The sequence below is a fragment of the Balaenoptera physalus genome (assembly GCF_965194825.1).
Source record: "Balaenoptera physalus genome assembly, chromosome: 10".
Lineage (NCBI taxonomy): Eukaryota > Metazoa > Chordata > Mammalia > Artiodactyla > Balaenopteridae > Balaenoptera > Balaenoptera physalus.
The window spans coordinates 99129548-99155650 of NC_138889.1; the positions used below are offsets into that span (position 1 = coordinate 99129548).

The 26103-nt window shown below is 58.0% G+C and overlaps 4 protein-coding genes across 34 annotated transcripts in view; 1 reads left to right on the forward strand and 3 right to left on the reverse strand.

Annotated features, from left to right (window-relative positions):
* Nucleotides 1-71: 71 nt before the first annotated feature.
* On the reverse strand, nt 72-1111 carry FREY1 (Frey regulator of sperm-oocyte fusion 1). Its single transcript, XM_082410847.1, has 3 exons — nt 840-1111; nt 388-461; nt 72-194 (listed from the first exon to the last, which is right to left on the reverse strand). The coding sequence occupies exons 1-3, from the start codon at nt 1097-1099 to the stop codon at nt 73-75; spliced, it is 456 nt and encodes a 151-aa protein (XP_082266973.1). The 5' UTR covers nt 1100-1111; the 3' UTR covers nt 72.
* Nucleotides 1112-3410: 2299 nt separating this feature from the next.
* Nucleotides 3411-15046, reverse strand: PEX16 (peroxisomal biogenesis factor 16). Of its 11 annotated transcripts, none has more exons than XM_082410832.1 (12): nt 14909-15046; nt 13103-13235; nt 9504-9539; nt 8585-8661; nt 8095-8228; nt 7861-8000; nt 6833-6913; nt 6537-6689; nt 6375-6447; nt 6126-6245; nt 4393-4457; nt 3732-3893 (listed from the first exon to the last, which is right to left on the reverse strand). In XM_082410832.1, the coding sequence occupies exons 5-12, from the start codon at nt 8166-8168 to the stop codon at nt 3835-3837; spliced, it is 765 nt and encodes a 254-aa protein (XP_082266958.1). In that variant the 5' UTR covers nt 8169-8228; nt 8585-8661; nt 9504-9539; nt 13103-13235; nt 14909-15046; the 3' UTR covers nt 3732-3834. The 11 variants fall into 11 exon arrangements, with proteins under 11 accessions (XP_082266954.1, XP_082266958.1, XP_082266959.1 ...); XM_082410833.1 differs by lacking the exon at nt 14909-15046 and adding an exon at nt 14303-14415; XM_082410828.1 differs by lacking the exons at nt 3732-3893; nt 13103-13235; nt 14909-15046 and adding exons at nt 3411-3608; nt 9751-10212.
* On the forward strand, nt 14309-19526 carry LARGE2 (LARGE xylosyl- and glucuronyltransferase 2; the record flags this gene model as incomplete). Of its 5 annotated transcripts, none has more annotated exons than XM_082410739.1 (13): nt 14309-14414; nt 14499-14614; nt 14956-15038; nt 15218-15341; nt 15590-15761; nt 15890-15994; nt 16491-16603; nt 16672-17052; nt 17179-17339; nt 17756-18034; nt 18380-18529; nt 18632-18827; nt 19027-19526. In XM_082410739.1, the coding sequence occupies 13 exons, from the start codon at nt 14318-14320 to the stop codon at nt 19519-19521; spliced, it is 2472 nt and encodes an 823-aa protein (XP_082266865.1). In that variant the 3' UTR covers nt 19522-19526. The 5 variants fall into 5 exon arrangements, with proteins under 5 accessions (XP_082266865.1, XP_082266869.1, XP_082266866.1 ...); XM_082410743.1 differs by having other exon boundaries at nt 19046-19316; XM_082410740.1 differs by having other exon boundaries at nt 14318-14614; nt 16672-16797; nt 16897-17052.
* Nucleotides 19527-19660: 134 nt separating this feature from the next.
* The window catches only part of PHF21A (PHD finger protein 21A), a 195265-nt gene continuing 188822 nt past the window's right edge, over nt 19661-26103 (reverse strand). For 16 of the 17 annotated variants that reach the window (XM_082410760.1, XM_082410757.1, XM_082410756.1 and 13 more), the window contains 2 exons: nt 25970-26073; nt 19661-24632 (listed from right to left, as the gene is read on the reverse strand). In XM_082410760.1, the coding sequence (XP_082266886.1) occupies nt 24363-24632; nt 25970-26073 (374 nt within the window). In that variant the 3' untranslated portion in view covers nt 19661-24362. The other variant, XM_082410758.1, reaches the window with a different exon arrangement.

Consider the following 26103-nt stretch of genomic DNA (forward strand, 5'->3'; position numbering starts at 1 on the left):
TTGCCCAGCTCGTTTCCATCCCAGGAAAGCCCAAGCCATTGCTGCAAAGAATAGCTTTATAAGGGGTTCCCGTCACAGCCGTGCATCGTAGTAATACTCAGCCATGTCTGGCCCGTCCCGCTTGCGCTGCTGGGCCCGGGAGAGAAGGGGTCGAGGCCCTCGTGGCCATGGGTGCTTGGGGCGCACCCCGTAGTCTAAGGAGAGAGAAGAGGGTATGAGTGGGAGGGAGAATCTGTTTTGCGTCCGCTGAAGACGTCCCCAGGCAGATGCCATTTGGGAGAAGGCCCTCAGGCTGGACCTGGGTGCCCTCTCCTAGGGCATCTCTCCCCCACCAGGTAGGGCTGGGGGCAGAGGAGGGGAAGGGGTAGGGGAAGGAGGAGATACTACCGTCCACCAGGCCAGAAAGTGGCTCCGAGAGTTCCAGGGGGGCTGAAAATTCCTCAGGAACAGATCGCTGAGGCCTGTGGGAGATGTGGGGTGCTCAGCCCTGGCCCCAAAGGCAATCCACTGCCTCCCAGCAGAGGGGGAGACGGGCCAGGGTGGGGACTGGGGGGGCCCTCAGGCCAGGGAGGGGGAGACGGGCCAGGGTGGGGACTGGGGGGGCCCTCAGGCCAGGGAGGGGGAGACGGGCCAGGGTGGGGACTGGGGGGGCCCTCAGGCCAGGGAGGGGGAGACGGGCCAGGGTGGGGACTGGGGGGGCCCTCAGGCCAGGGAGGGGGAGACGGGCCAGGGTGGGGACTGGGGGGGGCCCTCAGGCCAGGGAGGGGCTGCACTGCAGAGTCCCCACCTTCCAGGCCCCTGGCCCTGTTGAGCCCTGACCCCGTGTCCCCAGGAGTTACCTTAGCGGCTGGGGGCGGAGGAGCGCAGCCGCCATGATGAGGTTGAGGAGGAGGAGGAGGCTCAGCGCGGCCCTGGGGGACAGAGCCCCCCGCATGGCGAGAACCATCTTCCACTTGGGTCCCTGCTCCAGGCTTCTGCCCGCCCCTCCCCCGGCAGAAGGACGGAACCTGCTGCCAACTCCCAGGGCCACCTCACAAAGGGCGCCCATTCCGGGGCTCCGCGTCAGCACCAGCGCCGGGGCTAGGCTGGAAACCTCCATGCTGAGGTGGTTGTTTGATTTTACTGACGCTATGGACCAGCAGGGGCCACACCACACCGTGTTCCTGCCATCACTGGTTACGGGCACAGGTCTCAGTTCAGACCCTGACCTCGCCTCTTGCTAGGCGGACACATCACTTCATCTCTGTGGGCCTCGGTTTCCTCACCTGTGAGGCAAGGTACACACGTGTGTGCCTAGGGACTGGCACACAGGAGGCCCTGAGCAGAAGTCACAGTCACCGAACCCTCACCACCCAGAGTCCCCACCACTCCCACTCAGCCTCGTCCCCTCCTCCCGCTCCCACCACTGCCCCATCTCTCCCTCCCGTACCTCAGTAATCCCAGGAAGGTCCTGCCAGCTAAAGGGCCCAGAGCAGGCCACTAAGCAGAGCCTGCTCTGAGGGCCTTCCCCACGCCGCTCCCCGCAGCTTAGAACAGCCTGGCCCCGGGACGCCACAGGCCCTGCCACCACCCCTGAGGCTGACGGGGATTTCAGGTTAGGTGGCAAAGCTTGGGACCTGGTCCCCTCGAGCATAAGCTTCCCGAGGGCAGGGGCTACAGGATGCCCAGTACTTGACACCCGGTGGGTGCTCAGTAAACACTTGTTGAATGAATAAATGCAGCGTGACAGCAGGCTGGAGACCGAGACTCTTCACAGGCCTGCAGCAAGGCCGTGCGGCCCTCTGGTTCCTCCCTGGCCCCTGGTTCACACGGTGTGGACCTGGCTCACTTTAGAATCTAAGCCGCACACTGACTTCTCACTGACCACCTCCCTTTCTGTGTCCTGGACGCAACTGGCTCCCACAAGCCTGCTCAGCATCCTGTCCCCACCAAGGCGCCCCCCACCCCCGACCCCAGTCAGGAACCACAAGTTCCCCTGTCTCTGCCTAACCCCAAACCCCTCATTTCCTTGCCTCCGAGACGCCACCCTCTTCCCCTCTATCCACAACCAGTCCCCAAGGCCTGGCTGGGTTACACCAAAACCCCTCTCTCCCTCCTGCCATTGTCTTCATTCAGCCCCATCCACTGTTGCAGGTCTCCAGCCACAGCGTCCTGCTCCATTTTCCACCCCTACTCACGGGCCACCCTGCACCACCGGTGCTGAGATGAGCTTTGAAACAGGTCCCCTCCCCGCCGCCTCCTAGAGGCAGGTCCGAGTTTCTTGCCTGGTATTCGACGGCCCAGTGGATTTGGCACTGACGTCCCCCTCCAACCTCATCCCCTCAGCTCCTGCTGACTCCCCTCCGCTCCAGCAGGGGCTTCCCCCTACTGCGACACTACGCGTGCTGTTTTTGCACACGCAGCCTCTGCTCCCAGTCTGCCCAGTGACCAACAGATGAAGTTTTACCAGTTTAAAAGCCTGTTTAAATGGAGGGTTCCCTGACCAGCGTACCCTCCGGCTGGTCCCAGCGGGCAGGCAGCCCCACTTGCGCGGCTCCAATCTGACCACTTTCCCTGCACACTTCCACCTACTGCAACAACCCAGGGAGCTGGTGTGTCCACACATCTGTCTCCTCTATTGTCAAGAGTGAGGGCAAGGAACTGGGCCTGACTCATTTCTGAACGCACATCACAAGGCACAGAGCCCACTACACGGCAAATGCCCAGCAACGCTTGCTAGGCAACCCAAGGTCATGGGTCTCGAGCGATGACCACCTGAAGGCTCAGTACCTTCATCCCCGGGCCCAGGACCTGAGTGGGGCTTCTCAAGAGGCACTTGGGGAAAGCAGTCAGGGAAGGGCCAGCCCCTCCCGGGGTGTCTGGGAGGAGCTGAGGCAGAGCCAACACAGTGCAGATGGAGCCCTCTTAGAACCTAAGTGGCTGCCCGTCTGGCTAGAAACTCCAGCAGGAGCGTGTGGTCTGCTCACAGCACAAAGGCAGCAAAGGCTGAGGAAGGGGGAAGACCAGGCAGAAAGAGCAGCGGCACCATCCAAACCCCTCTCCCACCCCCAGCAGCGCGCATGGCTCCATGCAGGGCCGGGCACCGGGGAAAACATGGGGGAGACCCCAGCTCATACCGTGTGAACCTGCACCCAGCTTTCCCCAGAGCCTCTCGGGCTCGCATCCCTGCCAACCTTACCACCGCCCCAGCATCAGCCCCAGTGCTGGCTGGTGTCTGACGCTCCTTTCCCACAGCAGAACAGCCTTTTGCTCTCAACCAGGGGTTCAGGACTTGAGGTGCCGCTCTGCACTGAGCCGGGCCCACCATCACCGGGCTCCACCACGGAGCGGCTGGCAGGCAACAGGCCCCGGCAGGGGGAGGGGCAGACAGAGGCTCCGGGCAGAAGACACAGGGGCAGATGTCATCCACTGTCTAGGTTCAGCCTTGTTTGTCGTCAGTAGGGACCGGTGAGAGAGAAGCAGCGTTCACTCCCGCAGCTGCAGCGGCAGGCAGGTTCCCATGCTCGGTGAGGTGAAACGCCAGCTTTCTGTGGCGGGAGGAGCCCAGGTCCCAGTCCTAGCGGTGGCTTCTCAGCTCAGTGACAAGGTGCAGGCTTGTGTCTCCATCACTGGCGGATGCAAAGTCAAAAGGGTATTAAGGGAGCTCTAGTGGTGACCAGGGCTGTGTGCAGAGCCTGGCCAGGGTGGGAGCGCCAGGCGCCCTGGGCGGTGGGCACGGAGAGGTCACAGGCTTGGACACTGCCAGAGTCAGTTTTATTAGGGCAGAGGGGACCAGGGGACTGAAGGGTTGAGGCACCCCCTGCCCTTCCCCACACCCCAATTGTGGAATGTCTGTCAGCCCCAACTGTAGAAATAAATTTTCTGCCAGGTAGGCAAGTAATCCATGAGTGGCCCTGCAATGACAGAGAGAGGAACAAATTCAGGGCTGAGGGCCAGACTCCAACCTGGCTCTGCTCTACCCGGGGCCCTTCTGAGCCACTGCTGCCCAAATACAGCTGCTCCCATCCACATGGCAGGAGCCCCCAACTCTCCCACCTCTTCCCCCAGCATTGGCAGCGATCTCTGTCCTCATTTACAGACAAGGAGTTTCAGGCTCAGAGCAACCACACGGCTGTCCCGTTGTACATGCTGACGGCCCCAGCCCAGTGCCTCTCTGCTGAGGTGGGATCTCCAAACAGCCAGCAGGCTTCATTCCCGCCATACAGTCTCCACCCACAGAAGCCAGTCTTATATCACTGGAGAAGCTGTCACCCACCCAACCTGACCTCGCAGGCTCCCTCTCCCAACTGTGCCAAGAATCATACTACAAGGAGACAACGAGAAAACAGGGTGATGGGCCACACATGAGATCCGACACACTCAATAGTCATCACACCTCCGCCCCATGCTTACTTGTGATCAGGCCAATGCCTGGGACATGGTCTGCCAGTAGCTGGAGCAAAAAGAGGATCTTGGCCCTGCAAGAAAGGAGCAGGTTGAGTAGGCGGTATGGGTCCCTGCAAATGCAGGTGCTAAGAAGCCTCCACTGACTACCTGACTAAAGGCAGTGCATCTCCGAGGACAGAAAGTCACTCTGTGGATCAAGGACATCCTCTAGGACAGAAGGACGAGACCTCTGGTCCTGCCGTCCCCCAGCCACACGCCTGGAAAGCTCACACTTCAGCCCACAACTGGAAAGCAACCGGGCTCTAGACACTATATTGTGTGACAACAAAAAAAGGGGGGCTTCCCTGGTGGCGCAGTGGTTGAGAGTCTGCCTGCTAATGCAGGGGACATGGGTTCGAGCCCTGGTCTGGGAAGATCCCACATGCCGCGGCACGGCGATGAAGAGTGCCCCCCGCTTGCCGCAACTAGAGAAAGCCCTCGCACAGAAACGAGGACCCAACACAGCCAAAAATAAATAAATAAATAAATAATTAAAAAAAAAAGGGGGGGGGGGAGGAAGATGCTCTCTTCCCAGCCTACACCCCAGAGGCCCCTCAGCACCCTGCTCCCTGTCCTCTGGGGAAACAAGAAATTCCTCTGACGGTTTTCTGGACCCTTCTCAGTCCGGGCCACTGCCCTAAGGGTGCTGGACTGGTAAGGTCAGCAGGAGACCGAGCCAAACTGGACGTCTGCAGCCTGGGAAGCCACCTCTGCAATTACCGTCTCCCAACTCCTCAGTTTAATGAGATACTGGGGCTATAATGTTTCCTCTGTAGAGTGCAAGCAATCTGTAGGGGGGAGGTCATATGATCCAAATAAGTCTCCAGAATGTTTCCTCCAGAGTATGGAATAGGATTTGGCTTTAGTACCTTATGAGCTTTTAAACTTATCTGAAAATAAGAAGTGCCAGGCAGTTATTTTCACTCAGGTGCTTATTAAACATGACCTAAGCTTACTTTCTACTCAGAAAATAAACAGAGGCTGTACGGACAGAACGTTAAGTACAATTGCAACTGAACACTCCAGACTTTAAGCAGCGTACTTGTTATGACCTGGACAGAGGGGGTCCCGGGAGCCTCCAGTCTGTCTCACAGCCCCAGTCGCTGTACAGGGACCCCTTGTCAAATCTCGGTCTGACCTCAGGAGAGGTCTTTGGGAGACTTGGCCCCGAGCCACCCCTGACTCGGCCCCAGCAGGCCTCTCTCTGTCTGGTTGTGGCTGGGAGCTCTGGACCCTCACAGGGGATGGAGTGAGGGCTGGGCAAGGCAGGGACAGGCCAGGAGAGAACACAGACGTGGAATCTGGCTCTGCCACTGGCTAGTGGCTCCATTTCAGTTTCCCAACCTCTTTGAACCTCAAGCGTCTCCTGTGAGAAGTGGGGATAATTCCAACTACTTTACAGGACAATGGGCAAGTGAGCCGAGGATGTACTGATAGAAAGTTCACGCCCATGATCCCAGTGGCCCTGCCCTCAGCGAGCTGCCTACCAACAACAGCTTAAGCTGCACACAGGGCGGACGGCCCCGAGAAATCAGGGAGTGACCGCACCCAGAACAGCACATAGCAGGTGCTCAGTGAACCCAGATCAGGGAAGGAGGGGGGAACGCAAGGCGTGAACAGGGGTGGGGCACCGTGACCCATTTCCCTCCCCTCTGCTTCGCCGAGGGTGGGCCCTGCCATTCTAGGGGCCAGATCCTTACTCGGAGAAGCGGTCGTAGAACGGGGAGCGCAGCAGGTAGTAGAGCAGCAAGATGGTCCGGCGCCGCAGCTCCAGCCGCTCCCTCCGGGTCAGGCCCTTCCTCTCACTCAGGAGGCTCAGGCTGGGGGGAGGGGACAAGGTTAGGACCAGCAACAGGAGGAACAGGGACCCCTGCCTGCCCAGGTGAGGCCAGGCCTGCAGCACAAAGCCTGGCAGAGGGAATGGAGCCCCCAGGCAGGCCCAGGCTCACCTGGTCACATCCACGACACCAGACAGGAGCCAGGGTGTCCACGACCGCTGACCCCACAGGCCCAGGCTGAGCACTGACGGCCAAGGCGTCAAGGATGTCTCCAGCACGTGGCCCGCTCTGCCCACTCCCGTCTATCCCGACCCCACCCCAGGCCAAAGATACAGTGCAGCAGGGGCCGGGCAATATACAAGGACTCTGCGATGGTCTCCTGCAGCCCCAGCGGGGTGGGGGTGACGCTCAGCTCCTCGTGCTGCTGCTGCTGCCGTCCCTCCCGCTGCTGGGGGGCTCCCCAGTGCCTTGAGTGCAGGGACGGAGCTAGAACACAAGGGCAGCAGATGAGCAGCCAGGTCCAAGCCGGGGCGGGGCAGGCGGAGGGTGGGCAGTGATGAAAGCCAGGCCCTCAGGCCCATGCTGACCTCAGCACCGAGGTGCGTCATCCGGCTACATCCTACACTTACTGTTCTGGAGAGTTCGCACCACTCGGTTTGACCGCTTCCCCACATATGACTGCTCCTGGCTGCCAGGGCTGCTGTCACCATCTAGAAGGAACAGAAAAAACGTCTTACTGTCAGAGGGACATGTTTTCAGCAGAGCCTGCAAAGAATGTGCGTGCAGTGAACGCTTGTGGGCTAAGGGAAGAACGGATACGCTTGTACTAGAGCAGCAGCTAAGTCAAGGACACCACAGCAGACGCTGGGGCTAGGACCTGTCCACAGTGGGGAGCATTCTGCAGCCCTCCCCAGCCTGAGGAAAGGCCAGTAATCACCTGTGGCAGATGAGCCAGCCAAGAACCAAGGCTTCCCAGGCTCTGGAACAAGGCAGGGAAGACCCTTGGTCTATGGGCACCACAGCACCAAAGTGGCCATATTGGGACTTCCCTGGCAGTCCAGTGGTTAAGACCCTGCACTTCCACTGCCAGGGGCGTGAGTCCAATCCCTGGTCAGGGAACGAAGATTCCGCGTGCTGCGCTGCACGGCCACACAAAAAACAAAAAAACCCAGGGGCTGTATCTTCTCAGTGCTTTGCTTTCAACATGACCATGAAGAGAAGGGAAGAAAAACAAAGAACTGCTCCCACCCAAAGTCAGGGGAGTAAGGCCCAGAGGCCAACAGCTGATGGGCCCAAAGCCTTGAAGGGACGGATCTGCTGGGTACCCTGCCTCATGAGGCTGTGCTCTTGATACAGAACCAGGCCCAGAGACAAGACTGGCAACACCCCTGCCTCCCACTGATGCTCTGTGCCCTCTTCTTGCAGCCCACAAAAAAGAATGAGGACTCTGACGTCAAAAGTCCTGAGTTTAAGATCTAATCCTGCCTCTGACCTCATCATTCTTTTTCTTCTCTAAAATACAGGGTGATGAAAACAAAATGAGTTGACGGGGATAGATGTGCTCCACAAATGAAAATGCCATATTCATGTTGGTCAGCTCTGAATCTACAGATCAGTCCCATGCCCCGTTTCACTCCAGAGCAGGCAAGCAGCTTACCCTGGGACTGTGCCTGGGTCTCCCTGTCCAGTGGAACGATGGGGGGTGAGGTCTGGAGGCCAGCCTTGAACCAGATCAGCAGGAACATCCGCAGTACAGCCCTGGGTTGGGAGTACGGCGAGGCTGGCGGGGGGAGGTGGCTAGCCAGCAGGGGGTCAGGGTTGCTCTGCTGAACACTATCTGTACAGCTCAGGTACCCCCACCCAGGGCTGGCCCCCCACATTCCCAACATACTTGGCCAGCTGGATGAGGGCAACGACGAGCCAACGTCCCACTTCGCCCCACACCTTGGCAGCCCCCATCTCCATGAACACCTCCACGCACTCCAGCACGCTCAGCCATGTCAGCAGCTTTTGCTGGGACAGGGACTGCAAGAACCCCAGGCCAAGAGGTCAGGGGGCTCCCCCTAGTTTCAGCCCCTCCCCCTAGGGGACGCCTCTGACAGAAGATGTGGATTTTCCTCCTTCCAAGACTAAGTGTGTAAGCCTGAGTTCTCCCGCTGGGAAAGGCTATTCTACTCTCTGAAACCCAGTCTCTTCACCTGATAAGGGCACCTTAACACCTGGACACTTCACCTAATGCGACGGCTTGAGGCTCAGATGGATGCAGCCTCGTCTCGTAACTCTATGAGATCATAACACGTGCTACACACAGGGGCTGGTGGTTACTATTTTGCTCCCGAGCCCCCATGCTTCCCATCCTCAGTTCCTGGCACAATTCTTACCACAGGTAACTTTCTTCGAAGCTCCTTCCGTAGGATCCCATCATTGAGCAGCACGAGCAGGTTAGAGGCAGAGTACACTGAGAGGTAGAGTGTGGCCGTGAGAGGCTGGCTCTGTAGCCTCCACCCCCTCACCTTCTCCCCAGCGCGGTAGGGATCACCTGTCACCTGCTGTGCTCAGCCACCCTCACCCTATGCGGAAACCAACATGTCTCCCCACCCACTTCCTCAGAACTCCACACTCCCCAAAATGATCTCTCAGGTGGGTGGCTGGAACAAGAAAGGATGGTTTGAACTCTATGACAAACTAGCTACTGCCCTGCTGGATAGCACTGGTCATCCAGCTGCCCAGAACTGCCCATCACGCTCCAAATAGACACAGATGTGCAGTCTCACCTCCTGGCCTTTGCTCTCTCTCTGCAGCCTGTCCCTGAAAGTTTGTTCCATCTCTACCTTTCAAAACCTAGCTCATCCTTTCAGGACCTGTACCTCCTGTACTCACTGGGTGAACACCACTGAGGCAGTTACAGTCTGGGGAGTCTGGAATCTGGGAGATCTGGGTTTGAATCCTGGATCTGGGACCTTCAGTGGCTGTTCCTTAACCTCATTTAAACGTCTGTTCCCTTAACTGGACAATGAGGACCACAGCAGTACCCACCTCACATGACTGTAGAGAGGATTAAGTAAGTGGGCAAAAGCAGAAAAGGTGCTTCGCTCAGCCTCCTGACCCGTCAAGGTCCCCAGACACGTCTCTCTACTATGGGGACATACATGGAGGACCTAGGATAGTGGACGCTGTACCTTTGTCTGATTCAGTCACAGAACAGGATGAGCTAACGGGAAATCTGAAACGGGGTGGTCACCTCTCTGGGGAGCCCTCCCCCACCCTACCGTCCCCCACTCGCCCCAAAGCCCGGCTCACCCAGCTCTGACAGCTCGTGCGAATCGGCGAAACGACCTGGGGAGAAAGCACAGAAGGAGGCGTCGGTGAGAGTTTGCCTCACCTAGCGGCTTCGGGTCCCTGTACATTTCCGCGCTACGCCCTACGCCCGGGAACCTGGAAGGAACTTCTCAAACAGAGCGATCACTACCCTGACTCCGCAGGGAAGGTGGCCAGTGGGGTCAGACGTCAGAGTCCCGAAGGGATGGGTCAAAGATCAGGGTAGCACCTGCCAGCAGGTAACTGAGGCCCCGCACTGCCGTCTCCAGCTGGGCCGTGGCGGCCGGGTGACGAGTCACGTACTCCTGGTAGAGGAGGCCCAGGAGCCGCAGCTTTTCCATCCTGCCCTCGGGACCAACAGACCCACGGACCTGCAGCGCGACTGGCTACGGCGCCCTGCTTCCTGCGCACTCCTTCCTGCTTCCGGTCTCAGGCCCGCCTCTGCGTTGCTTAACTTCCGCGGGCCAGAAGAACGGTGACTTGGAGGGCCATTGAACCACTCTTCACCCCATTTCGTAAATCACCCCCCACCAGAGTAGCGTTAAGCAACTCCGGGCCTAATCTCGCCCTCCCAGTCCTTCAGGTCATTGGTTAACACACTCTGCGCCCCCAACCCCAACTGTCCGAACCGGCTCTTCCGCCTTCCGGGTTGGCTGCCCTTGCGCCTGCGCAGTTATAGCTCCAGGAACGCTCCCGCGTCAGTCTGAACAGTTCATTCTAGAGTGGAGACCAAAAGCCTAAAGTCTTTCCAATAGAACGCCGAGAGGCTCGAACGGGAGGACTGGATTTTCAAGAGCTGAGAGGTAGCGCGCAGAAAGGAGCCTCCGTCAGACTTGGGGAGGTGCAGGGACAGCCTAAGGACAGTCGGACTGTGTGCAGGCGCGCGTTTGGCAAGTTGCCTTGTCTCCCGACCCCCACCAGAGGTAGTGCTGGGGAAACTGAGGCAGCGAGGAGTCCAGCCGCCCACGCACTCACGATCCCCTAGCCAGCACCGTTAGTGCCTCGGCTTCGGCCCCAGCACCCACATGGACTGTGCCCCCCTCCAAAAGTGCGCACCCGCAGTCCCATCTTCACAGAGAAAACCCTGGCCCGGGCTTCCGCTCTCGGCTTAGGGTGACCTTAATCAGGACTTTCCCTTCCTTGGGCCTCAGGTTTCGCCATCTGTAAAATGGTTAGAGGGCAGACTTGGTCGTTGAACTCGGGATCAACCTCAAAGCGCTTGTCGGCCCTCGAGTGCACCTTCCGACTCTCAGTTGCTCCCCAAGAAATGGGGGCTTCTCCAAGGAATCTCTTCTAAAACGGGACAGCCTCCCCGAAAGGGGCAGCGGCGGGAAAGGAGCGGCCAGAGGTAGAGGGAACGGATGCTCTGGAGAGGCAGCCGCCGATTGGCTGTGGGCAAAGGGGCGGGGCATGGCTGAGGCCGCGGGGCTGCGCCGCTGGGGACAGGGACCGCAGGTTTATGGTACTCTGAGAATAGTACTGTACTACATTGTTTTACCTAATCCGCTCCACCAGATACTATCTCCACAAGAGAAAAGGATCCGCTTAAGAACGCCCAGTCAAGACTGGAATCCTGGTCTAGTCTGACCACAGAATCTAGGCATTTTAACACACCCACCAAGAAACCACAGGTCATCCTTGCACTCCCTCCTCCAAGCCTCTTCCCCAGCTTAGTTTTCTTCTATATCAGGTGGGGAATCGAATCGTAACTGCCCTCCGTACCCATGCCAAGGAATGAAGACTTAGCGCCTAAGGAGAGGCAAAGGTCCTGGAGAACAGAAGAGGTGGCCATGGACATCATCTACACCATTTTTCACCACTTCCTGGGTGCCAGGTTCACTCACACTTGACTCCTAGCAACCTGGCTAGGTTGGTGTGAGCTACTTTCCACAGATGGGGAATAAGAAGCCCAAGGAGGGGAAAGGACTTGTCTCAGGTCACACAGCATGGCACTGGCCAAACAGACCACGGTGAGAGTCTCCTGTGATAGGGCCCTGTCTCCTACTGTCCATGGCTCAGCAAGAGCAGCGACTGTTGAGGCCACTTGGTCATGAGTCAAGTTAGCAACTGGGATTAAGACCAGCGCTCAGGGCATTTAGTGTGGGGCACTTTCTCCCTTCCTCCCTACATCTCATCATCTTAATGAACTTGTTCCCCAAACCTCATCAGTGGTACTCCTCTAGACCCTCCATCTGCGGCTGCGGAGAGAATGAGGAAGGGGACTGTGCGGTTTCTTTGGCACTCCCAGGGCTGGTGGTCCTGTGCTTCTGGGGAGGAGAGAGGCATGGAAGACAGAGGGGCAGCCCCCCCCCCCCCACCTTCACACCCTTGGACAGGATATAAGGGCCACTGGGGCTGGAGCCTGTTTCTCTTCCCTCCCTCAGGACTGGGAAGGAAGGGATCATGAGCTCAGCCAGGCTGGCAGCAGCTGGGCTGCCTGAATTTCCTCTTCAGATCCTGTGCCTGATTAGGTCTCAGAGACAAAGAGTGGTCGTGTGTGCAGGAGGTTCCCAGGGCAACCCCGCCCTACTGGGCCCCTGCCTGGATTTGGTCACCTGGCTGGGCTTTGAAGGGCCTTTGGGCAGGTTGGACCTGATCCTGCCTCCTTCACTCTGCCCTGAACCACAGGGGAAGAGAGCTAGACCAGTCCAACAGGTCTAGCTCAGATGTGGACACTGAGGCTCAGAGAGGGGGCCTGACTAGTCTAATGTCACACAGCAAAGTCCTGGGCAGAGCTGGGTCTCAGGCCTAGAAGACCAGCACCCTTTCATATGCCCATGCCTACTCCCTTTCCCCCTCCACACCCCAGAAGAATTTCTCAGAGGCCCAGCAAGCATCTCAGCAACTCAATGTCCCCTGAGTGGTAAGGCTGAGCAAGGGGTGGGGCCAGCACTGTGAATGACTACCATCACTCTGCAGACCCAGCTCCCTCCACAAACTCCCTGGTCAGATTCTCCCCTGTACCCTATCTGCTCTCTTACATTTAAACCCCCCAGTCTCTGTTGAGGGGCTTGGGGAGGGATTCACCCACACCCACCCCATCTCCAGGCTAGAGATGAGGATTAGGGGACTGGAGGCTCAAAGCTCCAGACGCATGGATGGACCCTACATCCCCTCATGTCCTCTCAGTTCCCAGATGTATGAGGAGCCACATCAGTCTCCATGGTAACCACTGCCCCTGGCCTCCAAAGGCCCAAAGCCAGACCTTCCTTGCAGACTCCCCATTTCCCAGAGAAAGGCATCCTGGCCTCAGAGCAGGAGACGTGGGGGGAGGGGTCTCAGGCTGGGCTGCTCTGCCACAACTTCTTTTGGGGCTGGGGCCTCTCAGACCCTCACTTTTTATAGCCAGAAGCTGGGCTGAAGGACACAGCCTGAACCCCTTTCCAGGTCACAGTGAGGTCCAGTGAGTCCCCATCCATGTTCAGCACAAATTTACAGGCCCTGGTTGGCTGCTGGGGTCCCAGTCCAGGGAGCAGCTACCTTCTAGGGGAGACATAGGCTATAAACAAGTCAATAAGGTCAACTTGTAAGGAGTGCTAGGAAAACAATATAAACCAAGGGATGTGGAAGGAGAGGCCTACCTTGTGAGAATCTGACAGAATCCAGGCAGGATTCTAGGGCAGGAAACCCTTATGGAGGAGCAGCACTGAAACTCTGTCTGCAGGGTAGAGCCGCAGGAGAGGCCAGAGGGCGCTCTAACAGGTCACTTCAGCTCTGCGGGGAGAATCATGCCTGTGTCACAGGACTGATGTGAGGGTTAATTGCAGTGAGGCTGTGGAACCTCAGCATAGGTCCTGGCACAGAAGCGTACACGCTCAGTCAACCGTGGTTGTTTGTTCGCAGCCCAGAGCGTCCCCTAACCCCTCCAGGGCGGAAGGTCGGGGGGAAAGGAAGAGATCCAGGCCAGGCGCCAGGCACATTCACGACGGTCTAGTGAAGGGTTGGGGATCCCCGGCCCTGCCCAGGAAGCCCAGGCCGCCTGAGTCAGTGAGGCCCCTCGTCAACTCCCGGGCAGGAGGCGACCTTCACAAGGCCGCTTTATGCTGCCAGGACACCTGGACTGCGTGGGGGTGGAGCAGACGGGGAGGAAAGCGGGGACTCCAAATGCTCCACTGCTCTCCTGGGCGAGTCTCGGCCGGCCCCGCCTCCCGCCCCCTGAGCAGGTGTCCGGACCCGTGAGGCCCGGCCTTCCAGCCCGCCCCCTCCCTCTTAACTCGGGCTACTCCTTTGATCCTGGGTCTGGGGATACGGCCCCTCCCGCAAGGGAAGGTTCGGGGGAGGAGATGGGGTTAGGGAAGAGGGGGATGGGCTCAGAGCAGGTAGTTGGGACAGGTCCTTCCTGGGTGGCTGCCCCCAAGCCCTCCAGCCATCTTGAGGGTTCCCGGGTTTCCTCCCCCGCTGTAGGGGTCCTCGTAAGCCCGGGCAGGGGCGGGGCGGGGCCTCCCTCTCCCCCCCACCCCGGGGAGGGGTCTCCCCGCCCCTTCGGATTCAGCCAAGCGGAGATGAAACCTGAACCCAGGTTGGGGGCGGGGCTGGCTCCCGCTCCGACCGGGCTGGCCTGCTCCTTCATCTCCCCTTTCCCTGCACCCCAGCCGTCTTCTGAGAGAGTAAGGTCGGGATCCCCAAGCCGCTGGAGCAGGTGAGGTGGCGACTCAGCGCGGGAGAGAAGATCGGGTGGCCGTCGGGCCCCACCGCCCAAGGCTGACTCTCCTCTCTCCCTCCCTGGTCCACAGGGCCCGCGATGGAGCCCACAGCCCGGGGTCGCGCCCCGCCGTGAGCACCTGCTGCCCACAGCCATGCTGCCCCGAGGGCGCCCCCGGACGCTGGGGGCCGCAGCGCTGCTGCTGCTGCTGCTTCTGATCGGTTTCCTCCTGTTCCGTGGGGACCTGGACTGTGAGCGCACCGAGCGGGAGGCGAGTGGGGGCGGGGCTGGCCCGGGATCCTTACCCAGGTCGCTAACGCCACGTGTGCCTCCAGACGAGCGGCCGCGGCCGCGGGGGACTGCTGCTTTCGACGGAGACCCGCCGGCAGACCCCGGGGGCCGCAACGGCTCGGATTGCACCCCGCCGCGGCCGCGGCCGCCCAAGTGCGAGGTAGGTAGGTGCGCACGGCCCCTGGCGGCGGGAATCTCAGGGGCGCCGCGCCCCCAGCCCAGGGACCTGGACACCTGTGGGAATCCCAACACCTGGTGTGGGCTCTGGCACTGACCGGCCAGCTGGGGGCGCCTGGAGTTCGCACCTCCCCTTCTCCTGGCCTGGCTTCCCCATTTGTGAAATGAGGGGGTGTACTCCCACTCTGCGGAGTCCCCCTCGACACTCCTGCCTAGCGCTGATGCCGGGTGGGGCTACACTGCCCTGGGCCAGGTGAGCCCCACCATGGGTGCTTACCGTCGAGGGGAGGAGGAGGCTGCTGCCGACCTGGTGTCCCCTCCCAGCTCTTGCAGGTGGCTATCGTGTGTGCGGGTCATAACTCCAGCAGAGACGTCATCACCCTGGTGAAGTCCATGCTTTTCTACAGGTACAGCCAGGAGTGTCCCTCTCCTCCCATGAAGGTGGTTCTAAGAATATCCGGAGCTGGGTACAGAAAAGCTCTTGGCAGAAGTTGGTGCTGCCACTTCTGAGCCCCTCGAAGGGTAGGGCTTCTCCCGTGTAGTTCCTTCTGGGGCCTTCAGCTTTCCTCCCTTGTCCTTCCTGAAGGAAAAATCCACTGCATCTCCACTTGGTGACTGACGCCGTGGCCAGGAACATCCTGGAGACGCTCTTTCACACATGGATGGTGCCTGCTGTCCGGATCAGCTTCTACAACGCTGATGAGCTCAAGGCAAGAGCCCTGGCCCTTCTGCACCCCTCCCCAGCCATACCCAGCCCCCTCCTTCCTCCCAGGGTTGTGGGGATCACGGGGAGAACAGGTTAGAGCTGCCTGGGACCTCCAGTCCCATCACATCTACTGAAGCTCAAATCCCTCACCCTCCTGGGGCCCATCCCTTCTTCCCCCTCTGTCACCTGAGTATGTTCTGGCACTCGTAGGCCCTTCTCTTGCAGGCTCATGCCCTGTCCTTCCACCCACAGCCCCAGGTCTCCTGGATACCCAACAAGCACTACTCTGGCCTCTATGGGCTAATGAAGCTAGTGCTGCCCAGCGCCCTGCCCCCTGACCTGGCCCGTGTCATTGTCCTGGACACAGATGTCACCTTTGCCTCCAACATTGCAGAGCTCTGGGCACTCTTTGCTCATTTTTCTGGTGAGAGGCCTGGGACCCCCCCCCTAGTCAGCCCCTTTCCCTGGCCCATGCAGGCCTCCCTGTGGCCTAGCCCTGAGCCGAGGTCCAGTGGCAGCCTCAGGCAGCTCCCTCATGCCTTCCCCTCCCAGACAAACAAGTGATTGGTCTCGTGGAGAACCAGAGCGACTGGTACCTCGGCAACCTCTGGAGGAATCACAGGCCCTGGCCTGCCTTGGGCCGGGGATTTAACACAGGTGGGGACAGTGGGGGTGGGGTGGGGGGGGGGAGAGGCAGGAGGGGCGGCCACTGGTCCTTGGGCCCCAGGGGCTGGTTAGGGCACAGAATGCTTGGAAGGCCCCCCAGGAAGAACAGTTCTGTAGAAAGAACACTGGGAGAAGAGCCAGAAATCACAGTTCCAACCTTGTCTGTACATGCTGAATGACTATGGCCAAATCACTTGGTTCCTCTGAGCCTCAGTTTTCTCATCCATTAAATGGGGGTGACTTTACCAGCCCTGGGATCACCAAATTTGAGAAGATGGTTGTGGAGGTGCAGAGTCTGTAAGCTGTGCTTTGCCTCCCCTTCACCCCCAAGAGGATTAGTTGTCGATAGAGCTAGTACATGCTCACGTCTGAACAGTGAGAAAATACCAACACGTCACAAGATAAGCATTCAAAAGACACTTTCTTGAGCCCTGGCTCCAGAAGTTGGTCATCCCAGGTGGGCATGACAACCTCTCCCCATGAGCAGGCGTGATCCTGCTGCGGCTGGACCGGCTCCGGCAGGCTGGCTGGGAGCAGATGTGGAAGCTGACAGCCACGCGGGAGCTTCTCACCCTGCCTGCCACCTCACTGGCTGACCAGGTCTGGGGGAGCTTTTGAGGGGGGTGGGGCAGGCTCTGGGCCGAGATGTGATGGCTGTCTCCGCCCAGGACATCTTCAATGCCATAATCAAGGAGCACCCGTGGCTGGTGCGGCCCCTGCCCTGCGTCTGGAACGTGCAACTGTCAGACCACACGCTGGCTGAGCGCTGCTACTCAGAGGCGTCTGACCTCAAGGTGAACGGGGCAGGGGGACCGAGTGGTGGTGATGGGCCCAGGATGGGGACTCCTGCTCCCTGCTCCCATCCCCCCCGCCGATGCCCTCCCTGGTCCCAGGTGATCCACTGGAACTCACCAAAGAAGCTTCGCGTGAAGAACAAGCATGTGGAATCCTTCCGCAACCTCTACCTGACCTTCCTGGAGTACGATGGGAACCTGCTGCGGAGAGAGCTCTTTGGGTGCCCCCGCCCGCCCCCTCCTGGGGCCGAGCAGGTGAGAGGGAGCCGCCTTTCCTTCCCTCGGGGAGGCTCTACCCCTCTGCTCTGGTGGGACCCGGCCTTGTCTGGGGCTTGTCCGCCTGCCCCACCCAGCTTGTCCTCCTCTCCCCCATCCCCTCAGTTGCAGCGGGCCCTGGCGCAACTGGACGAGGAGGACGCATGCTTTGAGTTCCGGCGGCAGCAGCTCACTGTGCACCGTGTGCACATCACCTTCCTGCCCCACAAGCCACCGCCCGCCCAGCCCCACGATGTCACCCTGGTGGCCCAGCTCTCCATGGACCGGTGAGGGTGCCGAGGGCAGCCCCAGGGAGCACAGTGTGGTCTGGGACTGGGGGTTTCGAGAGGAGGGTTCCACCTGGTGGAAGGAAGAGCTCTTACTGCCTGATGCTTGAGGAGTTCCAGGAGTTGGAGACACCGGAGATGGTGGAAGGAGCTTGGGCTTTGGGAATCATTCAGATGTCTGGAACTGCCCCTCCGTAGCTGTGGGACCATGGGCAAGGCTTAATATCTCTGGCCCTCAGTTTTCTCATCTGTCAAATGAGAAAGTACCCACCTTGTGGGGTAGTTGTGAAGATTAAATAAGAGCATGTCAAAAAGCGCCTGGAAGGTGCTCAGCAAGTCACTTGAGGGGGTGTCTGTGGCAGCTAACGCGGGAGGTATCCCAGCCCTCCCTGGGCTGACCACTCCCCTCACCCCAGGCTGCAGATGCTGGAAGCCCTGTGCAGGCACTGGCCGGGCCCCATGAGCCTGGCCTTGTACCTGACAGACGCAGAGGCCCAGCAGTTTCTGCGTTTCGTGGAGACCTCGGTGGTGCTCTCCGCCCGGCAGGATGTGGCCTACCACGTGGTGTACCGTGAAGGTCCCCTCTACCCCATCAACCAGCTTCGCAACGTGGCCTTGGCCCAGGCCCTCACGCCTTACGTCTTCCTCAGTGACATTGACTTCCTGCCTGCCTACTCCCTCTACGACTACCTCAGGTGGGCCAGAGGAGGGAGAGGAACGGCATGTGAGTGGATGTGGACGGGGCGGGGGAGCAGCCGCAGGACCCTGGCGAGTGTGTCCCTGCTCCCTTCAGGGCGGCAGTGTCCTCTGTAAAACGGGGGCTGCATTTGGGTGGGGGCCATGTCGTTTCTCTGGGCTGCCTAGGAGAGTGACGGGCTGGGAGCTGATCCCACAGCAGCTCCACGTGTGTCTAGTGGGCTCAGGGTGAGCCGGCCCCTGAAGTCGGGTCCTCATCTAATAAAAGTAAGAGAACCACTGGGCCCAGCGCTGTTGGCAGAGCCCTCCTAGTTCTCTCCTGTTCGTGGGTGCTCCATCCTCAGGGCCTCCATCAAGCAGCTGGAGCTGGGCAGCGGGCGGAAGGCAGCTCTGGTGGTGCCCGCATTTGAGACGCTGCACTACCGCTTCAGCTTCCCCAGTTCCAAGGCCGAACTGCTGGCCTTGCTGGACGCTGGGTCTCTCCACACCTTCAGGTAGGAGAGGTCACTGCCCTGCCCCGGGGTTCCCCACACTGACCCCCTCCAGCCACGAGCTCCTAGCCTCAGCCTGGCTCCCCGCCCTATCCTGCCCCACAGGTACCATGAGTGGCCCCGGGGTCACGCGCCCACAGACTATGCCCGCTGGCGAGAGGCTCAGGCCCCATACCCCGTGCAGTGGGCAGCCGACTATGAGCCCTATGTGGTGGTGCCACGTGACTGCCCCCGCTACGACCCCCGCTTTGTGGGCTTCGGCTGGAACAAGGTGGCCCACATCGTGGAGCTGGATGCACAGGTAAGGGGCACCTCGTTGTCTCCAGCCTTGATTTGAATACCTCCAGGCTCAGGGAGCTCACTATACCGCAGTGGGGCACACTGCACCATTAGGCAGCACTACTAGGCATTCCACCCCTCTGCAGAACTAAAGCCGTCTACCTTTGGCCCTGACTTTGGCTCTTAGCAGCTATCGAATAAATCTGCTCCCCATTCCCCAGAGCTGCCATCTCCCCCCAGCCCAGGCAACGACTGTCCGCGTGCCCCACTCCCCCAGGAATACGAGCTGCTGGTGTTGCCCGAGGCCTTCATCATCCACCTGCCGCACGCCCCAAGCCTGGACATCTCCCGCTTCCGCTCCAGCCCCACCTATCGTGACTGCCTCCAGGCCCTCAAGGACGAGTTCCACCAGGATCTGTCCCGCCACTATGGGGCTGCTGCCCTCAAATACCTCACTGCCCTGCAGCAGCCCCGAGGCCCCACCTGACCTCACACCTGCCCCCGGCACACTCCTTGCAGACACTGGAGCAACCTTGCTGCCGCCCCGCCCTCCCTGCTATTTAAATTATTTATGGTCTCTGTGGGAAGGGCTGGGACGGGGCCTCCCTTCGCTGCTATCCTATGGCTGGGGTCTAGTGCTCCTCTGCCCCAGCTGGTTTGGGGCTGGTTCCTGCATCCTCACCTGTGACATCCCTTTTTCACAAGTAAAGTTTTAACAGTTCCTTTTCATGTTCCTCTTGGTTTGGGGCATGAGGAAGTGAGCCTGGGGAGGTGCTGAATCTGGCACGGAGGCCGGGACTGGAGTGTGTCCTGTCTACCCTCCCCTGCCCCAAACCCAACACCATGAGTCTCAGAGACTTTATTTGGCTTTATTTAGTAAAATGTTAAAATAAATAAATACAAATTGATCAGCTGCTCTGTATCCCCCCCACCCCCTCAAAACAAAAATCAAACAAACAAAAACAAAAACTTTGAAGCACAAAACTCCAAATACAAGTTCTACCAAGACTGAAATCACAAAGGGCATGGACAAGAGACAGGTTGGGAGCTGGCTGGCTCTTTTCTGCTCAGAGCTTGCTGACCTCCGGCTGCCCGTCCTGTCCTGCCTGACTGCAGCTTACCCTGGGCTGAGGACCCAATGACACCGGAGAGAGGAGCAGGGGCCAGAGACTGCCGAGGGGACGGTGGAGTCCTCAGGGAAGAAGAGCCTTTGGGAGCGGGGAGTGAAGTGAATTTGTGAGCCCTGCTCTTCCTTTACAAGGGCTATTTTCAAGAGCTCCACCGGGGTCAGCTTCCTTCCCCTTTACTCCGGTGGGAAGGCCAAGAGGAATCTTTTCAGAGGCCACCCCCTCACTTCCTGGAAAGGAGCTGATACTGAAGACGGCTTGAAGTCAGGGTGAGAACGGGTCTCCTGTTTCCTGCCAAGGGTGCCCAGCTGAGGGGTGGGGGTGAGGTCCCCAGTCTTTTAGACAGAGCAAGGTTGCCTCCATCCAACAGAAGCCATGGAATCTGGAGAACCCAGGGCCTGGAAAATGTAGCTTGGCCACCATCCATCCTACTACCAAAGAGCCTTTTGCCCCTTGGGGTAAAAGCCTCCTAAATTAAGCCCTTTGGATAAATAAGAAAGACCAACCCCTAAAAGGGAGGGAAGGGAGGAAGCCACTTCTGAGCGTGCTGTGTGAGTCATGGGTTGGCATGAGAGCACAAGGAGGCTCCGCTGGCCCCAAGAGAGTAAGTGTCAGAGACGGCTGGAGAGGCAGCTGCACACGCGGAGACTGAGCAGAGCTGGATACGCGGTCACCCTCACAGGAGAGGTGTGGGGCGAGCAACTGCGCCCATTCACACCACCTGTCGAGCCTGAGCCAAGCAGCAGCGGGGACAGAGGCGGGCCTGTCGGGAAAACGGGCACTCACATGGCGCCAGCTGGAGGCTGCCACGGCCGTGTTACAGGCCCCACACAGGTAAGGCCCACGAGGGGCTGCCCCGAGCTTGGTCTCCCTGCCAGGCACGACCAGCAGGCTTGCGCCAAAAGGGCCCAATAAGGAAGGAAGAAAGCAGAACTCTGGAGGAGCTCAGCAGCGGTGAGACAAGACCCAGCAGGCTCCGTGAAAGAAAAAGGACCTGCAGGCCACACTGGCAAGAACGTGAGCAGGGACGATGACAGCAACATGACCTCACTGTTTCCAGGGCACGTCACCTGAGCCACGGGACTGACAAGGGGCGTCCTGATCCAGGGCCCGGGGGGCAGCTCCTTCCCAGAGCCAGACCAGCCGCTCCCTGGCCTCTGAAGTGACTGCAGGCCAGCTGCTCTCAGGTGTGTCTGTCAGCAGCTACACTGGGGCACGGGGAAAAGCAGCACAAGGGAAAGAGGGAGAGGGAGGGAGAGGCAGCTCCGGTGGGGCAGTGATGAACGTGTGACTCAGGTGGTCACAGGGACCCCACAGGTCTGGCGGAACGGAGAGGGTCTTCTCTTGGCAGGACAGTGAAGGAGGAGGAGACTGGGTGACTAGGGCCCTTTCTTTGCAGTAAGGGGTGCTTGGGAATTTGAGTCCAGAATGCAGGTTCGGGGGCAGGGTTGCATTGTTAACTCCATACTAGCTGACTTGCACAACAGCTTATGTCTGAACTTGAGGAAGAATCCATACCCCAACCCTAGGCAAGGTTAGAGTGTGACTGTTCACAGCAGCTGGCAAAACCCTGGTCAATTCCTAGCCCTGCCTCCCACCCCCAAGAACCCCCAGGCAGCTCCTTTCTGAGCAAAGGCCTCTAGTGATCACAGTTTCCCACTGCTTTCAAGAGGATAGGTATTATGTGGCAACCTCCAGCCTCTGGGCCCAGACAAGTCAAATGGGAGGGCTCCAAGACAGGGCGTACAGCCCGCCTCTGGGCTCTGAACCTCTGCCAACTATTCCTCCAACTAGTCCAGGCATCTCCCAAAGCTCCCTGACTAGACATAGCACCTGGGTTTTTGCATGAGGAAAGGGAGCTCCTTTCTTTTCCCCTCAGGCAAACTTGCAGCCAGGTCCTGACTCTGAGGCCTGTACAGCCCCTCTTAATCCCGTCTTCTAACATCCCAGGAAGATGAACGGAAATGGTTGGTAGAGATGATATACGTTTTACCTAAGGAGTATTTCTCTGTTGCAATTGCTTTCAGGATCCATCTCTGTCTCTCTGGGCCTCACTAGGTGAGGGAGAAACTACTGGCCCCTTTTCCGACCCTCCTAGGCTCTGGCCCTTAGGGGGCGGGCTTGGGAGAGATGCTCTGGGAGTGCCGGGGGGTGGGGTGGGTGGGTGGGGTGCAGAGCCCCCGCCTCCCTCCTGTGGCCAGATGTGCGCAATGGGCAAAAGGTCTCCAGCGGGAGCGCACACTTGACAAAATTTATTTCCCACAAGGCAAGATGATAGAAATGGTCTGAGCCTTTCAGAACCCCGCTTTTCCCAAGAAGAAGACAGGCCAAGCCAAGGCAAGCACCGCGTTCTAGCCAAAGGTCACCCAGGAAGCTTGTGGGTGGGCAAAGTGGAGTAAACTCCCATCTCCGGTGACTGGAGCCAGCAGGCAGAGAAAGCAGCTGGCAGAGAAAGCAGTCTCTCTTCGAAGACATGAAGACACAAAGGCCACCCTGGGCTCTCTGTCTCAGAGACACCATGTCCCCTCAAGACATCTCACTCCCTTGTTCTTTCTAAGCACCAAGGGCTGATGCAGCCTGCCCCCTGCACCCATCCACCAAAGCCGGGGTGCGTGGGCACCAATGAGCTTCAGTGGCCATTTCCTTCGAAGCTGTCCCCCAGGCACTCACAATGCTGGTGGCTGAAAGACCGAGAGCAGCACCAAAGGAAGGGATCTTATTTCGGCACCAGCCTTCTGCTCTAGCAAAACCCGAGGAGACAACAGGGGGGGCCCTGACACCATCCACACTCCATGTGGGCTTCAGAAACAGGAGCCCAGATCCCTGCACCAAGAAGAGAGGACAGTCTTTTCTGAGGCGGGGAGAATGGTGGGAGAGCTCTGCCCCTGCTCGTCAGGGCTGCGGCCGTCCGGAGGACAGAAATCATGGAGACTAGCCCACCAGTCTTGAGACACAAACACAGCAAAATGTCATCATGTTCAGCAGGTTCTGTGCTAAAAAATTATAACTACACAGCATTTTCTCCAGTTCTGACACCTTTTTAATAGAAATCACTGTTTTTAGGAAACAAATAGCACTTTTGTAATTTTTTTTTTACAATGTTTCTTACCTTGATCTTAATTTAAGTAACACTAGGAAGACCTCAATCTCTTTTATTTTCCTTTTTAATTAAAAAAAAAGTTGTTGTTGTTTTTTTCCCCCAGATACAAAGATTTTTGCCCTTGCATAAAAAAACAGTGCCCCGAACGATGACACAAGGACTCACACAGACTCACGGGACCTCACTGACACTATGATTCCTATTCTACCATGCAAGGTCTCGACTACCCTTAATTGGACTGTCAGCCTGAAAAACAGCTTCTCTATTCCTTATTTTAGTTTTTGTTACCAAAAAAGTAAAATAAACAACAAAATAAAACTTTTTTTTAAAGAAGAAAGAACAGAAACAAAAATTTAAAAAAAAAGAGAAAAGCAACGTCTCCATTCAATTCACACACACCTGGGTCGCGTGCTGCTTCGCTCAGGATCTTCTCTGCTTATAAATATAGAAAAGGGATGGAGCTTGTTTTCAAGTAAAATCACTGATCCACCTTTTTTCCTTCCTCGACACACACGCCCTTCTTCCCTGCCCCGGGCAAGGGCCACCTGAGGCCTGGGTCTGCTTGTTCTTGGAGAGGAAAGGTAACCGGATCATCCACGGGGACGGTGCCGATTTGCCAAAGCAGGGAAGGAGCTTGGGGAGGGGTGGGGGAGCGGAGTGCTCCGGAGAAGACCCCGGTGGCTGTTCCTGGTGTCCATCTCTCCGTGCACTGTGCCCGCCCCAGACAATATGAAATACTGCTTATTTGATATACTTTTCCCCACCCCGGCTCCCTCCCATCCCCTCCCCATCCCTTCCTCTGGGCACTGGGGTTGGTTAAATCTCGATTTCCTCTTTTTGGTTTTATAGTAGTGAAAGTTTAGAAACAGGAAAGCCCACGCACTCTTTGGACTTGTCTTCTCTACCTAAACAAACAGCTCAGCAAATAAGGGTCTGGAACCTGCTTCCCCCCCCGCCTCGGCCCGTCCCCGCTCCCCACCCAACAAAACAAAAGCGAGCCCACGGTGGCGGTGGGGGCTGCCGCAGGCACACACTGGCGTGTAACAGGGAGAGCAAGTGTATTATCCACTTGGCGTGGTGCTGGCCCAGAGCCTCCAGCTGGCACGGTTTCATGTGGCGTGGTCCAGTCTTTGCATGTACACACAGAATAAGAAGGATCAATTGGCAAACTCTGGTGCCACCCGGCACAAGCATCTTCTCTCTCTCTGGAACCAAAGAACCAAAAGAATTCTGTACTTTCCAGAAGAAATCCGGCTTTGCTTGTCTAGAGTCTTCAGTGTTTTGCTCTCCTTGCCACTGGGATCCCGTGGCTTCTCCTAGCAGGGCTCTGTTATTTAGTCTCTTCCCCCTGGCTACAGTTCACTGTGCAGCTCTGGGAGGAGGAGGAGGAGGGCGGGGAGGGCGCCGGCGTGGAGGTGCTGGCGTTGGCAGGGGGAGTGCAGTCCGGGCCGTTGGAGACGGCCCCCAGAGTGGCCTCAGAGTCTACGGGTTTGGAGAGGTCGATGCCGTGGATGAGGCGGATCAGCTGTTTTACCTTCTCCAGGGAGCTGTGCATCTCCTTCTGCCGGGCCAGGATGGTGTTCTTCATTTCCATGCATTTCTGCAGCCAATGAGAAGGGCAGTGGCACTGAGCCTCCGGCTCTTCTGAAAGGCCTGGCAGCCCTCTCCAGATAAAAGAATCCCTGTTGACTAGTGTGCGGCCCCTAGACCTTGTTCTGCTCCACACTGGAGTGGCTGCTGCTACCCAAGGGAAGGAGGAGGCCCAAGAGGCAAGAGAGAGAGGGCAAGTGAGTGGTTTAAAAGCCCACTACTTGACACTAGGACTTAAAACCAAACATGAACTACCACTATAATACTACAAAATAAAAGGCTTTAAGGAAAAGCTCCCACAGCTGGGCTGAAGCTGGTTTGGGCAGGTCTGGGTATGCGTCTACCTTGCTGATGGCGCTGATATGCTCAGGACTGGGCTGAGCGTTACAGAGCAGACACAAGCCAGTGGTATCTGGATTCAGTTTGAGGGCCTGCTGAGGATCACTGGGTCAGCAAGATTTTAGAGGCAGGGCCTGGGGTGGGATATTTAGTGATATTTAGGAGAATCAAAGACTGTAGCCAACAGAAGGCCTTCTGCTTGGTCAGGGACTTGTAGTCTTTTGCCCTTTTGTACTTGGCCTCCCACACCTGCTGGCTTCTGTTCTAGGCAGGAAAAGCGATGTGAAACCTGCCAGCCATGGGCAGTATGATGAGGAGAGACAGCTTGACTGCCACCAAGTCCAGGGCACCACCTGGCGTCCATGAGGGCTGAGGCCACCTCACTCCAAGAAGGGGACCTACTCAATGGAAAAGAAAGCCTGCTCCTGTCAGGAGGAGCCTCTGAATCCCTGCTGCAAACACAAACCTCTTTCCCACCTGGTCAGCCAGGCTGGGTAGTATTTACTTCCAGTACTCGTCTCTAGAAAGCGCTCTTCCTCAGGCTGGTCAGATAAACCTGGAGAGGCAATCAGCAGGGCATGGAAGAGGGGGCGGGAGGAAAGAGCCATGCACATGGACCCACTAGCTAGGGCGACTGGGAAGAATTAGACGCGGGGGCCTGGTCTGTGTCAGGCGGCTCCACACTCCTCCCAAACACACTCAGGAGCACGCGGGGGCGCTGGCTGTGCTGCTGTAGTTGCTACTCGATCTCTCCAGCCTGGAGACTGAAAATCTTCTCTCAGGTCAAAGCCAAGAGGATGTTCCAGAGCTTGGCTAAGGCACCATATACCAAATGGCCACCTGTACCTGAGGGCCAAACTCTTAACTGGAAGCAAACTGCAACCACCCAAGTTAACAGTGTTAATAAGCTGAAGGAATGAATCAGCGCTTGAGAGCCACACGTACTGTTATGTACACAGAAAGTTCTGTACCTCTGTACCTATCACCGAAAGCATGAGGTTTACTTACACTTATAGAATTGCTGAGCTGCTTCACCTTCTGCTCTAGTTGTTCTCGTTCTTGTTTTAAATCTGAACTCCATTTAAGTAATTTCTGTTTTTCTTCTTCTTTTGCTGGGAAAAAAGAAAAAGGAACTTGTTTTT

Coding starts and splice junctions, on each gene's coding strand:
- PEX16 (XM_082410825.1), bottom strand. CDS start 9,862: ATGGAAAAGCTGCGGCTCCTGGGCCTCCTCTACCAGGAGTACGTGACT. Junction 6,690..6,832: donor GGTGCGAACTCTCCAGAACA/GTAAGTGTAGGA, acceptor CTTGTGTTCTAG/CTCCGTCCCTGCACTCAAGG. Junction 6,448..6,536: donor TGCCCGGCCCCTGCTGCACT/GTATCTTTGGCC, acceptor CTTGGCCGTCAG/TGCTCAGCCTGGGCCTGTGG.
- FREY1 (XM_082410847.1), bottom strand. CDS start 1,099: ATGGAGGTTTCCAGCCTAGCCCCGGCGCTGGTGCTGACGCGGAGCCCC. Junction 462..839: donor CTCCGCCCCCAGCCGCTAAG/GTAACTCCTGGG, acceptor CATCTCCCACAG/GCCTCAGCGATCTGTTCCTG. Junction 195..387: donor ACTTTCTGGCCTGGTGGACG/GTAGTATCTCCT, acceptor CTCTCTCCTTAG/ACTACGGGGTGCGCCCCAAG.